This window comes from Dermacentor silvarum, chromosome 4 (genome assembly GCF_013339745.2).
Source record: "Dermacentor silvarum isolate Dsil-2018 chromosome 4, BIME_Dsil_1.4, whole genome shotgun sequence".
NCBI classification, from domain to species: Eukaryota; Metazoa; Arthropoda; class Arachnida; order Ixodida; family Ixodidae; genus Dermacentor; species Dermacentor silvarum.
Window position 1 is genome coordinate 115,082,832 of NC_051157.2, and position 15,674 is coordinate 115,098,505.

At 43.4% G+C, this 15,674-nt stretch overlaps 1 protein-coding gene across 1 annotated transcript in view; it reads left to right on the forward strand.

Annotated features, from left to right (window-relative positions):
- Nucleotides 1–15,674, forward strand: part of LOC119448849 (condensin-2 complex subunit H2) — a 146,686-nt gene that overhangs the window by 2,323 nt on the left and 128,689 nt on the right. Inside the window, exons 3-4 of the mRNA XM_049666525.1 lie at nucleotides 5,732–5,892; nucleotides 13,823–13,924. Coding sequence (XP_049522482.1) covers nucleotides 5,743–5,892; nucleotides 13,823–13,924 — 252 coding nt within the window. The 5' untranslated portion in view covers nucleotides 5,732–5,742. The remainder of the gene's footprint in view (nucleotides 1–5,731; nucleotides 5,893–13,822; nucleotides 13,925–15,674) is intronic.

Genomic DNA, 15,674 nt, shown 5'->3' on the forward strand with positions numbered 1-15,674 from the left:
CAAATCAGAAAAAAGAATTAGCATGCGAGTAACAAAACCTTAAGAATTGTGCTTTGCTGGATATGGTACAAATAATTTTAGCCACATTCTTGCTTCATTTATTAAGGAAACCATGAACATTACACTCTACCTTGAGTTAAACGAGTCAAACAAGTAATTTTAACTCTTTTGTTACCACGCCTATAGAAATCGATGAACTTGATTGACAGTTATTCTACACATTGTTGTACATTTCTCTTGGAATTTTTCTACTAGCAACATCATGCACCCTCTGAAATTGCCCCTGAACTGTAGCTATTTGTCAGATTTGAGTATGTTTGGCATGTTGGGGAGCTTGGAAAAATAAATCTTTGACTGGAGGTATCGTGGTAATCTGCCTTTGGTCCCCCCTAGTACTTCAATAAATACACTCATAATTTGAGCCTTGTTCAACTCAGCAGTATAATTTTTAAAGGACAGAGGCAGATAAGAGACAGAAGCTTCTCTTGGGTTGTCACTTTTCTGATCAGATCAGAACACGGCTGGTTTTCACGATGTCTCACACAACAGTAGATGCTCAGTAATGCGTATTATTTCGACAATTGTGTTTGAATTGTGTTTGCAAGTGCAACATTATTTTACCCCCTGTGGGTTGCTTTTATCCAACAGCGTTTTGTCAGCGTATGCAGAAATTGTTACGAGCAATCCTTCCCGTCGTGTGGGGTTTTCGCTCACACAAGAGCACGCATTCGATTTCAGGCCGACCTTTGACTGAAGCTTTACTAGCTGTCTAAGCTTTTAATTTTGAACACCGCCTATTCAAGTGCCCTTATTCATTACTGTACAACATTGTGCGACATTCTGCATTACTGTGCAACACTGCACAGGAACTGAACAATGCATGGGGAGGCTCCAGCACCAGTTGAATGTACACTAGAGCACCTTGCTTGCACAGAAAAGCTGATTGAATAAAATAATCAACTATGAGGAGGCTTCTGTATGCTCCCTGACCTGATAACCATTGCTTGGCAAGCCTAAAGAATGCAGTAGAAAACGGACCAGGTGCCTGCTGCAGTAAGTAAAAAAGTTGTCGCAGTTTCACCCGAAAGGCGAAGCACCAATTGCGATAGCAAAATTGTAGAGAGCTATACGGAGTAATGATAGTTTTATCAGCTGTATAAACTTGGACATGCAGCAGCACCGGCAAAACGCAGAACTGTTGTCGACGCCGTCGGCGCTATGCCCGCGTTCGCACAAAACGCGTGTGGCGTTGGTGACTGTTGCCGGAGCCTCTGGGGGCGGCTCGGTTTTCGACGACATCAGAACGGGACACTCGTCGAGCTGCGTCGGAAGTCTTTACCACCTTCTCGCCTTACAACGTTTTTACATAAATACGCACTTGGTGCCGCAGCTAAACGTCGCCTCCCTTCCCTCCCCCCCCCCTCCCCCCACCGCCTTTCGCGCGTCGGAAGAAGGCGCGTTTGCGCTACATATATGGTGATTGTAAAGGAGGAAAGAAACGCCTACTTCGGCAGCCCTTCAGGGAGCACGGCGCAGAACGCGCGTTTGCTGTCCGACGTGCGTTCGCTCCCCGTGAAAGCGCGCGTCCCTCTCGCCCTTTCACTCGCACATACAGCGTCCGGAGCGCGGCGACGATTTCATCTCCGTTGACGTCATACGGAACCTCACGGCGACGCGACGCCGACGGCAGAAATCTGCTTTGGAGTGTCCATATAATTGCTATCACAATAAAACAAATGCTCCCAGTGCATGAGGAACTTACCCATTTTCACATTTGAAAAGCTAATGCTTTCCCGCATAGCATGGAATTGACTCTACCATGAAGAAATTGCACTGCAGAATGACTTCCTTGACGCTGACAGTTTAATTGGGCAAATTGTGGTGGAAAGCTCGCATCGCATGCTTCACTGCATTCTTCGTTGATAAAACTTCTTAAACTGCTTGCCCTCCTTTCCCAAATGTCCAAGAAATTATTTAGCAGTCTGCACTGCGCTACTTCAATTTCAATTCAATTCTATTTCCTTTTCTGTAAAGGAGGAGCCAGAACCAAAAGCTGCGCAATCAGCGTGATAAGGGGTTCTGACTCCCTGCAAGGTGACAACAGTAGTGGTGGGCCTGGATAATGTAAAACTATTCCAATCGGATTTTTATTCCAAATTCACCATTCGCGCTCTGCGATAGGTCAAAATGGCTTTGGCTTCGCGCATATAGGCTGAGCCCTAGCCATTTTGACCTATCACAGATGGCAAATTGCAGATTTAGAATAAAAACAGATTGGAATACATCGTGAAAGAAGGTAAGGCGTGCAGACATGGACACAAGAGAACCAGACAACACAAACATTGTGTTGTCTGGTCTTGTGTCTGTGTCTGCACACCTTACCTTCTTTCACTGTGAATCTCTACCAACTAGCACAACTTTCTGTAGTACTAAGATTGAAATAGTTTTATGCCACCCAGGCATCACAATGCTCAAAACAAAATAGTTCAAGTACTCCTAAAAAAAATGTTAAAAAAAGTAAAAAAAAAAGACACGATTTGTATCACTATACAATCCCTTTTATGTGATAGAAACTAAAACTACAAAATGAATATTACAAGCAACTGCCAAAAAGAACACCTCTGCATATCCTCATTTATATACCGCCACAGCACCCACCTGTGGCACACGAGGACAGAGAGCACATGGCCAGAGCAGCAGCAACTAGAGTGGTAAAAAAGACACTGAGAAAAGTAAAATACCTTCAAAATAGTGTGCCTCAGCAAAATGATTTGAGGGCTGAATGTGGTTCGGAATTAAGATCAAACTTCACATTGTCTATCTTCTTTATCAATACCGGCAACATGCAACACAATGACTGGTAAGTGTAATATGCTCGGAGTGTGGGGATCGCCCACATTTCTTTATGCCACATCTGTTGCACGGAAACATTTTCGTGTAACTGTGATAAAGATATCATTACATGATTGTTATACTTCGTGTTTTAGTAAGAGCCTGTAGCAGTGGCGCACCGACGGGGTGGTTTCGGGGGTTGTAACCCCCCCCCCCCCCCCTGAGGCCGACTTTTGTTTAACCCCTTTTCTTTCCTTACGCATTTGAGTACTGCAACTAAGATGTAAGACACGCAATCGTCTGCACACTCGCAAAAAGCGCATTTTTTGACAATTTCCCGTGAAGAAATTGAAATTAGTGCTGTTTAGATGGTATTGGCAAACTGTCAACCCCTCCCCTGGCAGAGATCCTGGGTGCGCTACTGGCCTGTAGGCGCATAATATTTAAAACACTGGTGAAATGTCACATTGCTTAGATAAGTCTTTAGTCGGATGGTACAAAGATGTGTGAGCTATGCATTGAAAAAATTTTGTCATATTCGGTTACCCCAGACATTGTTACAGTACTGTAGGTGTGAAGCAATTAATGCATTTTAAAGCAAGATTTTAACATCTCTTGGAAGAATACCTTTTAGTTGAGTTACTGTGCCAACAGCGGAGCTGCGTTTTGATTGAAGATAGTTGATATGTTGACTCCATGTCAAATGTTTTGAAGAAAACACGCCAAGCATTTTCACACTGTAACGAAATTGAATTTTATTTGAAACATTTTACATTGTTCTGTTTGGCAGGTACAGCACAATTTTTTTTACTGGATACTTGAATGGTTCGAAAAGTCATTGCGCCATGAGATTCGTGAGATGACGTCCTTTAATATTGTTATTATTAGAAAAGTGTTTCAGGTTCCTTTTAAAATAATATTGCCCGTTGCGCACTTTGAGCGCCCTTTCAATGTTGCTGCTGATGTCTTCACAAGAAAATTAGGTAAGATGACCAAGGAAAAGTTTCAAAATCAATTGATGGTGAAGATAAACATGTGTGAAGGGCTGCAGAGAAAGCCAGGCCAGCCCATTCTATTTATTGTGCAATGGCAGTAAAATTTTGGAGGAAGGTATGTAGAATTAATGAATTACTTTTATATTGAGATACTAATTATATAAACACTCCATGGCATAGGTCAGCAGAACAAGTGGATAATCCCACAGATATTTTTGCAGGCTATGTACTCACTAGTGTGCACTCGCACACATTCCTATTCACCCCCACTTGTACTTTAATGCTCACACACATTCATAGTCGCTTCTGTTTGCACTTACCGGCACCACTCACTGGCACTCACTCACATACGTCTGCTCGCTATGCCTCTAGTCACTTTTATACTCACATGCACTCAAAATTACTTTCGTTTGTACTCACTTTGACCGGCACTCACTCCCGTTCATACTCAAGTGCACTCTTCTTCACTCACTAACATTTTATCTCAAGCTTGGGAAATGTATGTGCAGTGACTAGAGGTCAGTGTACTCACGAGTTAGTTTACCGACCTATGACTCCAGGCGAATTTTTGCCGTCGGCGTCATAATTCAATCATGCTACCTGCGATACTCAATATTTACTCCGATTGCTTCCGAAGGTGTGATAGATGCAGTGCTTTGATTTCAAATTCAAATGGAACCGTTTATGTTCGGAATTGGAAGGCTTTCCAATCGCTTGGGTACGCCCCGTTTCGCGAAACTGTGCCGGTAAACGACTTACGCATCGGTATCCTTACGTGGCGAGTCAAACCCCTCAACTCCTCAGCGCGTTTCATTTCTTGTGCAGTTCAGCTAGCTTGCATTCTTCTACAAAAGGAGCAGTAAGGGCCCTTTTTGTGTCTGCGCTACTGTGTTTCCTTTGTTCCTAGAGTGCTTGAGACCCCACATATTGGCTGCCCCACTCTCTCACATCCCCTGACGTTTTCCCGTCATCGCTCGTATCTCCTGGCGTCCGGCTTCCCCGTATAGCACCCAAGCGGTGGAGAGTCTTGTTATGCAGTAGTACAAGAGATGGTGCGAGTCTTCCAATGCTAGCGCCATCTGACTTGGGGGCATGAATACTCGGTTGCAAGGACTAGCTTCCTCGTCTTCGGCTTTGGGGCGGTGTTGCGCGCGGACTGACCGTGCACTTGTTAATGTGCTCTGAGTGACCAACCTGTGGAGGGCTTCCCAATTGTTTGAATGCTCCTCCATTCGCATGAGTGCATCCCCGAACAACCCGGTTTCCATGATGGGCACATACTACACTCGGTATGCTTGCGTGGCGATTCAAACCTTCTCTATTCTTTAGTGGTGAATTCCTTTCCTCGTGTTGTTTGGCTAGCCATCATTCGTACATAGAAGGCCCAGTAAATGCTGTTGGTCCTATACTTTGATGGGTCCATTGTTGGTTCTTGCAAAATAATGCTAAAGTGAAACTATCTCTAAAACTTATCGCCCGAGAATACTGCTCCTGATTTTGCTCCACAAAACGCACAGTGGCTAAGTGCTCAAAACGGGAAAATTTTCTGCGACACTTTGATTATCTGGTTCGCGGTAATTGACAGCATTACAATCAGAAAAGAGCTATGGTATTTAAGAAAAATGACACCTGGTGCGCATGCAGCAGTTTTGTTTACTTTTATATGTTTTGTGTGCTTAACCTCCATCCCTCTTCTAGCAGTTGAAGCAGTAGTTTTAAGTCTAGTGTTTGTGTCTGCTTGTGTTTTTGTCCCTGCCACATTTGTATTGTCTAGCGCTACAATAATGCATGCAAACTAGAACTAGCCCAGCTTGCTGTGCTTACTATATTCTCTTGTTTCAATACATTGGGCTTTTCTTTAGACTCGCTTCTGTCAACACATTGTATCACATTGATAAATGCAGAGTCCTAGGAGATGGATGGGCTGGGGGGCTCATCCCAGCGGCATCGCGCCCAGGACCGGGAAATAGAACAGCGCTATGCCAACCTGCTCTCGCCCATCCGAGACCTGACCAAGAACTTCGAGGTCGACATCGCTGCATACCTGGACCAGTACCTGGGGGAGGTGGGTGTTAGCGGCACCAGACCAATGCATGCAGTTTTCTGCTTTTCTTCAACAGCACACAACCTCTTTTTTTTTTTTTTTCAGAAGCGTTCATTCTGAAAAAGCTCGTTTGAGTTTCCTTTATTTAAAGCTTGATGCTACTGTCGGATAGATGACCATTCTTTTCATGAATCTTCCTCCACCTCGCAGATTTCTGTAGAACAGTTTTTTTTTTTCATCAATGTCCCTGTGCTTTGGGTTGTTAATTCATCCTTGCTCTGTGATATGCTTGCCAACTGTTAGCCCAGATGGTAAAGCGACTGCTCCGGAGAGGTGTTGGTCTTGGGTTATATCCCTGGACCAGGACTAATTTGCAACTGCGAAGCAAAACCTGTGTGAATTTCCTTTGTTCTCCCTTTCCTTCCATGTTGTAAACTTCCGTCAAATTGATGCATCATATTCAACTTACAACAGCTGTCTTTTATTTTTATTTATTATTGTTTTATTTTGTAAGCGCTTCCTTCTTCTTTTTGGGGTTTTACATACCAAAACCAGTTCTGGTTATGAGGCACGCTGTAGTGGAGGGCTTTGGATTAATTTCGACCACCTGGGGTTCTGCGTTTTTGCATTTTGCCTCCATCAAAATGCGGCCGCGGTGGCCGGGATTCGCTTCCAGGCAAAGGGAATGGGTGCTCGCAGCGGTGTTGTCTGAGAGCTCTCCACCTGTAGCTTGTTACCTATAGTGACCGAAGCAAAAAATTAGGTTGATTGTAGGGATGGGCGACTCGTGAATTTGAGGTTCGGAGCGAATTTGAAGCGAATTTTGACTTGGTCGAATAATTTCGAATCGAATAGTTCGAATAGTATATATCACATATTACAGTAAAACCTAGTTAATTCGAATTTCACGGGACTGAAAGAAAATTGTCCGAATTAACCGAATGCTGAATTATCGGGGTACCCAGAAAACAATAAGCAAATGCTTACTACGTCAGCACGATTTTATTAGTGTAATGGATCATTTTGCTATTTTGCACAAAAGCAATGCGGAAGCTGCAAATCTCGTCATCTCGTGACTGATTGGCTCTCGCAGCACAGCCGCGGCGCGCGCCATCATTTGCGACACGGTTTGCACTACCGCGCGCACATCCCGATTGTTTTTTCGCCAGTAAGCTGCCCGCCAACAGATCGCACGTCCATCGCGGTGTAGCTGGTGCTCTTCATCCTTGACAGCTATGCACCGATTTAAACCGAAACAACTGTTTGTCGCAACCGCGGCCGCTATCGACGCAATTATGAACGGCGACTTTGCGGTGCTTAAGGCATGCGGCGGACGCACGTACCGAGTCCGATCGAAACTACCGCTCGCTGCAACAACTGCAGACGAAATCGCGGTCGCTATCTATGCGATTGTGGATGGCCACTACGCAGCATTTAGGCATGCGGCCGGCATGCGTATTGAGTCGAAACGAAACAATTTTTTGCTCGACGTGATCATGGATGCTATTTTTGATCGATGCAATCATGGATGGCGACTATCAAATCCCGCGGCCAACGTGTTGTTATGCGTGGCGGTAAACGCAATAAAGACACAAATAGGCACGAGGCTTTCCGTCTTTGCTGTCATTCATGTACGATTTCCGCTGATGACTATGGCGATGCGGACTTCGCCGCTTCGTTTCGGTTGTACGCTAGCGCCATTTCTGCTCATTTGTGTCGCATATTTTCGGCTCTCTAATGCAAAAACGTATAGCCTTCGAGATTTATGGTTGACGTATGGCAGTCATGACGAAGCATAGCCTCTGAGATGTGTGCCCGTCCATCCGTGGTTTTTGGCTGCCTATTCGGGAGCGCCGAATAATTCGAAAGTATCAAATACCTGAATTCGAATCGAAGCAAATGACGAATTATAGAATTATTCGATCGAATATTTGACAGTACCGAATATTCGCCCATCCCTAGTCAATTCGCATGTGTGTGTTCTACTGCTGACTGGAATAGTGATCAGGACTGGGATTATTTAACATATAAGCACAAACTATGGGTCTAGAAACATTTTAGTGACACCTTTATCGTGCCTGTAAATGCGTATTTCAGTGTTGGTGCCTATATTAAATTTTTAGAGCCTAAAATGCCTTTTTCTATGTTTTGTCCTAGCCTCATTTTGTTTTTAATGTTATAACCCGCTGGGGAATCTCGCTGAAGGTAGTTGATTATTGCCACAAACAGTTTGCTTGAGTAAACAATGTTATTAATAGCTTTGCAGCAGGCTAGAACTTTGCTGTAACAATGGCTCAAGCTGTTCTATGCAAAGATACACTTAAAGGGGACTTAGCGCACTTGTGCGCTCACTTCACGTTTTTAGCCGACATCATACTATATAAACTCGAATGCTTGGGCGCAACATTGACCTTGAATGTGGGGCTCATTTTGGACATTGAGGAAAGGTTAATTACGATCCCCAATGAACCTGTTGCTGATAGACTTAGTTCGAAACTTGAATCTGTCTCTGACATAAAACCTGGGTTTTTGGTACTGAAAGAACTGTCAAGGGTTCTGACTGGCGAACATTCTGCAATGCCAGAGGGCATTGGATCATCAAACGTACCGAAATACAACTATGTGTAGCTGACTTTGGTGAACGTAGAGTGTTCCTCTTCCCCATACAAATTAATACTATACTCAGTGAAAAATTCACGACACAAAGCCTGAAAATATTGGAAATTGTTTGTTTGTCACTACTTTCACAATTTTTCTCGTAGTGTCTAGTTACTATATTTCAGGTGAATTTTGTAACCTACAGAACGTTCGTGATGCAGTTTTATTAAGAAAATAGAATGAATATCAGAAAGAAGAGTTTACTGCACTGTGTTTGTTGGAAAATCATAATTTATCCTCATATGACCAGTGAAAGTTCTTGATTGAGCTTATACATGCCTTAAATGGCAGCTTTAGTGCCTGTTATAAGCGCCTAAAACAGCAATTTTTAGTGCCTAAACATCCGATTTCTAGTGATGTCTTCGTCAGTGGTCGGACTTCATTACTAGTCAGAGCAGCTCTTCATCTACGTTTATCTAGTTCTGAATAGTTCATCTGCTCTGACTAGCTCATCTACTAGTCAGATCAGCTCTTGGATCAATCAGGCCCCTTGGATCGCGATCGCAGGCTGACGTCTGCGTCATCTAGCGCAATATTCTGAAAACACTAAAAACAAAAAGTGAGAGAAGCTCAATAAAAAATTGTATAAGAGCCTTTTTATCAGCAATAGTAAGCTGTAATAAAATTAAAATATTGTCTAAATTCAATCATATTTTGCAAACCTGAATCTGTAGCCAAGGCATTATGCAGTTCTGAGAGTTGCCGATGATCAGCAGACGATAATAACTCGATCCGAATCGTTGGATCGTGTAGCAGCAACCATTGTTGATCGCAATCAAGAAATCCTATCCAGATCAGCCCCGATCGCGATCAGAAATGTACGTGTAACACTGGTGTAAGACAGATTAAATCTTTATTTCTCTCTATATCAAGATGGATAGCGCAGACATACATATGTAAGGAAAAAGGCTGAATGTACTAACATAGAAGCAAGCCCCAGTATGTCTCCAAATGACAGCAGTTTGTGAGGTACAGTACAGGCTGATTTTTGTCAAAATAATACTATCTGAAATTAATACACACCAAATATTGTACCAAGGTACTGTTTAAAGAAATAGACATGTCCAAAGCAAATAGTGTGCAGAGAACATTCCATGACAAGGAGTGATTGCTAATATTGATGTAACATAACGTTTAACACTCTAAGTGAAAACACAATGCGGCTTTCGTATACTAAAACAAGAAACATATTCTGTAACTTGTTGATAGTTTCATAACTGCATACAATTGTAGCGCAGGGGGAGTATAACAGAGTTTATGAAACTACCTCTTGTAACCTATAACACTGCTAAACAAGGACTTGAAAAAGTTGGATAGTACATGAGCTCCACCTTCTTATTCTATAATCTCGCAAAATTTGGAAACTATCGATGTGGAAGGTGACAAACATGGAATTTGCCCTCAGCCACAACCGGATGAATGTAGAATGTAGGGGTGTGTGAATATCATATTTAGAATTTTGAAGTGAAATTGCATAATAAGTGTCTGGGGGGGGGGGGGTTATCGACAGGTATTCACAAGCCAAGCTAACAGTGGACACAATGTTTACACTACCACTCATATGGATCATTTTTCTGGCCCAAAATTTCTTCATACACATTTTTCAACCTGTGCTTGTGGCAGTGAAAATTCCTGCCACAAGCAAGTGAAAATTTCTGCTGATTGATAAACTTATCAAAGACTTTTTACAGTGCTGTATGTGAAAGGAGTCTCTTCAGAAGCTTTCGTTGTTGAGGGCATATCTGGGGTCCTTGGCTTTGAAGTTTTCCTTCAGTCTTCTAAAGCTAGGTTTTTAATCCACGTGCCATGGAAGCATCCTGGTGGTACTCAACTACTTTAGAACGAAGTTCTAAAAACATTGGCAAGCTTGTTACTTGGTCAAGTTGTAGTTTGGAAACCATGTTTTCTTGGCACTTAGCCAGAATAGTAACAGACACAGAGTTTTCCACCTGGCGGCTGGTGTTTTCCAGATGCATAAAGAGGTATTGCGGTGTGGGTACTTGAGCTGATAGTGTCAGGTAGCCATAAGCACCAGCGTGGGCCACATGGCAGTGCCCCCTACTTACTTTTTTTTATATGCTTCACTGCAATACAGTTAACATGATTCGCCGCCTAACACGGCTGTACCGCGGTGAAGCTGACTTGTTCCCAGCAGCTATTTTATATGCTTCACTACACAACTATGCTTCACTGCAATACAGTTAACATGATTCGCCGCCTCACACGGCTGCACTGCGGTGAAGCTGACTTGTTTCCAACAGCTATTTTATATGCTTCACTACACAACTATGCTTCACTGCAATACAGTTAACATAATTCGCTGCCTAGCACGGCTGTACTGCGGTGAAGCTGACTTGTTCCCAACAGCTATTTATATGCTTCACTACACAACTATGCTTCACTGCAATACAGTTAACATGATTCGCTGCCTAGCACGGCTGTACTGCGGTGAAGCTGACTTGTTCCCAGCAGCTATTTTATATGCTTCACTACACAACTATGCTTCACTGCAATACAGTTAATATGATTCGCCGCCTAACACGGCTGTACTGCGGTGAAGCTGACTTGTTCCCAACAGCTATTTTATATGCTTCACTACACAACTATGCTTCACTGCAATACAGTTAACATAATTCGCCGCCTAGCACGGCTGAACTGCGGTGAAGCTGACTTGTTCCCAACAGCTATTTTATATGCTTCACTGCAATACAGTTAACATGAATCGCTGCCTAACATGGCTGTACTGCAGTGAAGCTGACTTGTTCCCAACAGCTATTTTCGCAGGTTTGAATATTTCGTCTTGTAAAAGTGTTTTTCGAATTGAACCGAATATTCACAATTTCGAATATTCGCACACCACTAGTGTGGAGAGGCTTTGTAAATAAAAATACCGGACTAGCGCAATAGAACATTGTTAATGCACACTTGCTTATGACCAGGGTGTTTGCTGAAATCCGTACCTCTGTACCAGATGGAATCTCATGTGCTGGTTGACTGTGCATGCTGTAGTGGCACATTATGTGCCTGATGATTGACACATGTCATGATTGCATCTCGTTGTGTACAAACTAAATATGCTGTACAGGATCAAATTCTGGTGAACATTGGACTACAGTACAACTTCGATCGTACGCTTTGGGAAAAAAAATGCGAGAAAAAAATGTACTAGCCGGGAAAACGTACAATCCGAAGTCACTAAAGAAATTTGCAGACTCACCTGTAGTTTACATGTACGTAATGTGAAGTGTTCCGCAAATCGTTGCAGCACTAGATGCACTGAGCTGGTGGGGCCGGAGCGGCCCAAGACGTGTGTTCTCGTTTGTGCTGTGTCAGCAAGCTTACAATTCAGTGAGTTTGGCCTGGGTCACAAGCTTCTTCGAGCGGGGCATTTTCACAGGAAGTTATGACGTATCCACTCGGCGCAAATCGTTGTGGTGTGACGTGGGGTCCGAGCAACTCAAGACGCACATTGTCATTTTGCAATTGCATATTGTTTTAAGATGGCAACCGGAAATCGAAACGAAATCGAGCTGTTGGGCAATGTCGGATTACGATGCTTACAATGCCACCAGAGTAAAACATGACGCTCACTTTGCGCCGCCTGCAACAGGGAACGGCGGTGCGTTTGGGTTATTGCCTATTAAATGCTTGCAGTCTGCTTCCAACCACAGTACGCCCCATCTGCTGTGAAACAGATAAGGAAGATGCTTATCGCAATGGGTTGGCGGTGAATGCGGCATGCCATGACCCAGGAGGAGATTTGCTGGTACCAGAATTAGGAAACTGAGTGCCCGCCTGCATTTTACCGTGACATAGGCGGGCAAATATAATTCGCGGAAGCTGGTGCAGCGAGTGGCTACCATTCTTGATTGCGCGTGCCTCGCGCCTTTTCTTGTTTACATTAGACATAGTGGCAGGAAAACGTGTCATATGATAGCAATTTGGCGATGTACTGAACGTTGGTGCTAAATGATCGCATTTTCCAGGAACATATAAACTGGTAAAAAAGAAACATAACTGTACTAGGTCATTTTGTGTGTTCCTGATCATGAACGTTAGTGCCGGGAAATTGTACACAACGGAGTCGTATCAATGAGGTTCTACTGTATATCAGGAAATATTTTGCGAAGTTTAGAAGGACTGTTGTTTATAACTGTGCAATACTTATATTTCTTTGGCTGCCTAGGTAAGAAATAAAATTCATTTGTGCACATTTTTTTTTCTTTTTTAGCAACTGTTACTGTAGCTTCATTCTTTTTAATTTCTTCTTTCAGTAGATGAGTATGTGAAGATTTAGAGCTTTCAGTCTAACATGCACTTTTACATACTCATGTCGCATTCCCATCTGCATATTTGTGCGATTCCCTGCTTATGTGCCCGGTGGACAGGAATGTGTGGATACCTTATGGCTGCATAATATAACGGTAGTGGTAATAGGACGCCTCAGAAGGGAGTCTCTAGCATGGCACACAATAAAGCCTATGTGAGGGGTTAGGTGTCCCTGCTGTATGGTACAATTCTAAGCTAAGCTGATGGACTTTCAATTAAAGTTGCTGATAATAGTGGGGTAAAGTAAGCGTAGGTAATATTAATTTGGTTGCATCATTGTATGTGAGCTCTTAAGTGCTTTACATGAGGTAAATTGGGACTCCCACTGCTTCCTGTCGAACGCTTGAACGCTTTTATAATGAAGTGCCTGGCGACTGTGAAATCAATTGTTATACAGGTTGCTTCGTTGTAAAGATTACGCACTACACCACTCAAAATACAAAAGTACAGCGCGGACAGAATTATCCCTTTGTTATACAGGTCATTTTGTTGTAGAGGTATTCGACTGTATCCTGCCAACTGATGTTAGACTGGCAAAGAGTTTCAAAGAGGGCAGGATAGTCGCAGGTTGAATGTTTTAAAGCCAATGGTATTGTTGGCTTTGTGGGCAATATTTAGCGGTTTGGTTTGGAAGATAGGTTGTGAAAGGTGACATTTTGGTATTCGTATGAGGTCACAACTATTCTCTAGATGTGCATGTGGGTGTGTTGGGTAGGTTTTCCTTGAGGGGCAGGAAATCGGATAGGTCTCATTAGCATTCGGAGACATTATGAAGCCAAGCCTGATTGCATGTCAAAGGGCAGAATGCAACTTGTCATAACTGTCGGAGGTATGTAGCTTAGCTAGGCATGTTTGCTGCTTTTATACGGGAGAGGGAGGCAGTCTGCACTGGTTGACCTTTTTTCTTTTCTTTTTTACGTATATGTGGCAGTTTCATAATAATCACACTTTCTCTTTTTTTCAGTTGTCACAAACTCCAATCACCTACCAGGAAGGCGAGTCCAGTGTAAATTTCACCCAGGCAGCCTTTCTGATCCAAGGAAGTGCCTTTGTCTATGGCAAAAAGGTATAGATTTTAAAATATTTTTTGACATTGTGTAGCTATATCTAGAAAAGCATCATTTGGCACAGCTGTAAGATTTGAGGTAATGAGTTTTTCAGGTCTTTTGCAAGACAGTCATTCTTGTTTATCACTTCCAGGCTTTTCTTTTTATGCGAGTTGTGATTGCAAAATACTTCTTCTTTCTCCTTTATAATTTGTCACATGGTAACATTAAGTAATGCTTGACAATGCATAGAACAAAATGCGCAGTAAACAACCCCTAGGTCAAATATTGCTTTAATGTTTTTTTCTTAAGCTGCCCAGGCGTAGTCTTGCTGTTAAAAAGTATTATATTGAGAAGTACTTTTATGGCTGAGGTGCTGCAGGGAACTAGGTAATGAAGAAGGTTCCTGAATTAGGAAGTGTAGCTTTTTCTCTATATTAATACCAGTTTGTGAAGACCTTGAATACTGCTGTGCAAGTGGCAGAATAAAGGAGAAAGATAGAAAAAAGCTCATGGCTGCTATCACAGGCTTCCTTAGTGCCCTTTCTGAGAAAATGCTCCTGCACAGAGAAAAGGGGCAAGGGAGCACTCACCCCTCCCCACAACCCTCCCTCTATGTCTACTGAAAGAGGCGTAGCCAAGCTTCATAGCAGCTGGTCTTCTGTAAGACTCGCAGATGACTAGGAAAGGTACCGTATTTACTTGCCTAATGAACGCACCCCCCACTTTTTCAATCAAGAACCCAACCCTGAACTTGCTGCCGTTAAGTAGGAGAGTCACGGTACGATTCAGCATGCGATATGGCGTCCGGCGAGTACGATTGTATTGGACGCTGTATTGGACGCCGAATCGTACCGTGTGTCTCCTATATTTATTGCGATAGCAATCATATAGAGACTCCAGGCGCATTTTTTCCGTCGGCGCCGACGATTGCAGCTCAATCTCCCGCGTTCGAGGGAGGAAAGGGGGGAGGAAACGCTGTATTCCGTCACGCGCATGGCGCCAGGGGGAGGGGAGGGAGTGGCGTGGCGCAGCAACTGCGCATTGCGCGGCCGCGCACCCCCATCTTCAAAGCGATCTGCGTCGGGGACTGAGTCTAGGTGCGACGGCGGCTTATACCTTTGTGCGTTCTCTGTTCTCGCCGCTCAATTTGCATTGAAGTGATATACGGCACGAAGGTGACTTCGCTCGTTGTTGCTCCCGCGCTTGCTCATGCCAGCGTTTAGACAGCGAGTGTCTGCGGTCATTGAGTGTGATGTGTTCATGTGTGCCTCTGCTCGCTGACACCTTCCTTGTTAATCTACATAGTTAGCGAATGTTTGCAAGTTTATACGGCTGATAAAACTACTATGCTCACTTCGTATAGCTGTCTACGCATTTGCTATAGCAGTCGACGGTTCGCCTTTCGGGCGAAACTGCAACTTTTTTTTAGAGGTGGCCGCGTAAAAAAAATTGCTCAAAATTTTACCCCGCATAATGAGCGCACCTTCCAATTTTGGAAGGTGCGTTCGAAGGGAAAAAAAAGTGCATTCCTTAGACGACTAAATAGGGTAATTTGGTAAGTGTCATCTGCATTGAAAGGCATCAAATAATGAGTGCAAATTTTCTTATTTCTTTGTTATGGGAGCGTTATTGAATAGGTGGTTTTGTTCAGACACTTAGCAAGTTTGCAACTAGCTAGTATGACGCTAATGTGAGACATGAAGGCTCCTTGCGAGGGGAGCTGGGTGTTAAGGGGGCTGCTAGCAGGTTCAGCCCCTTGTAGTGGTC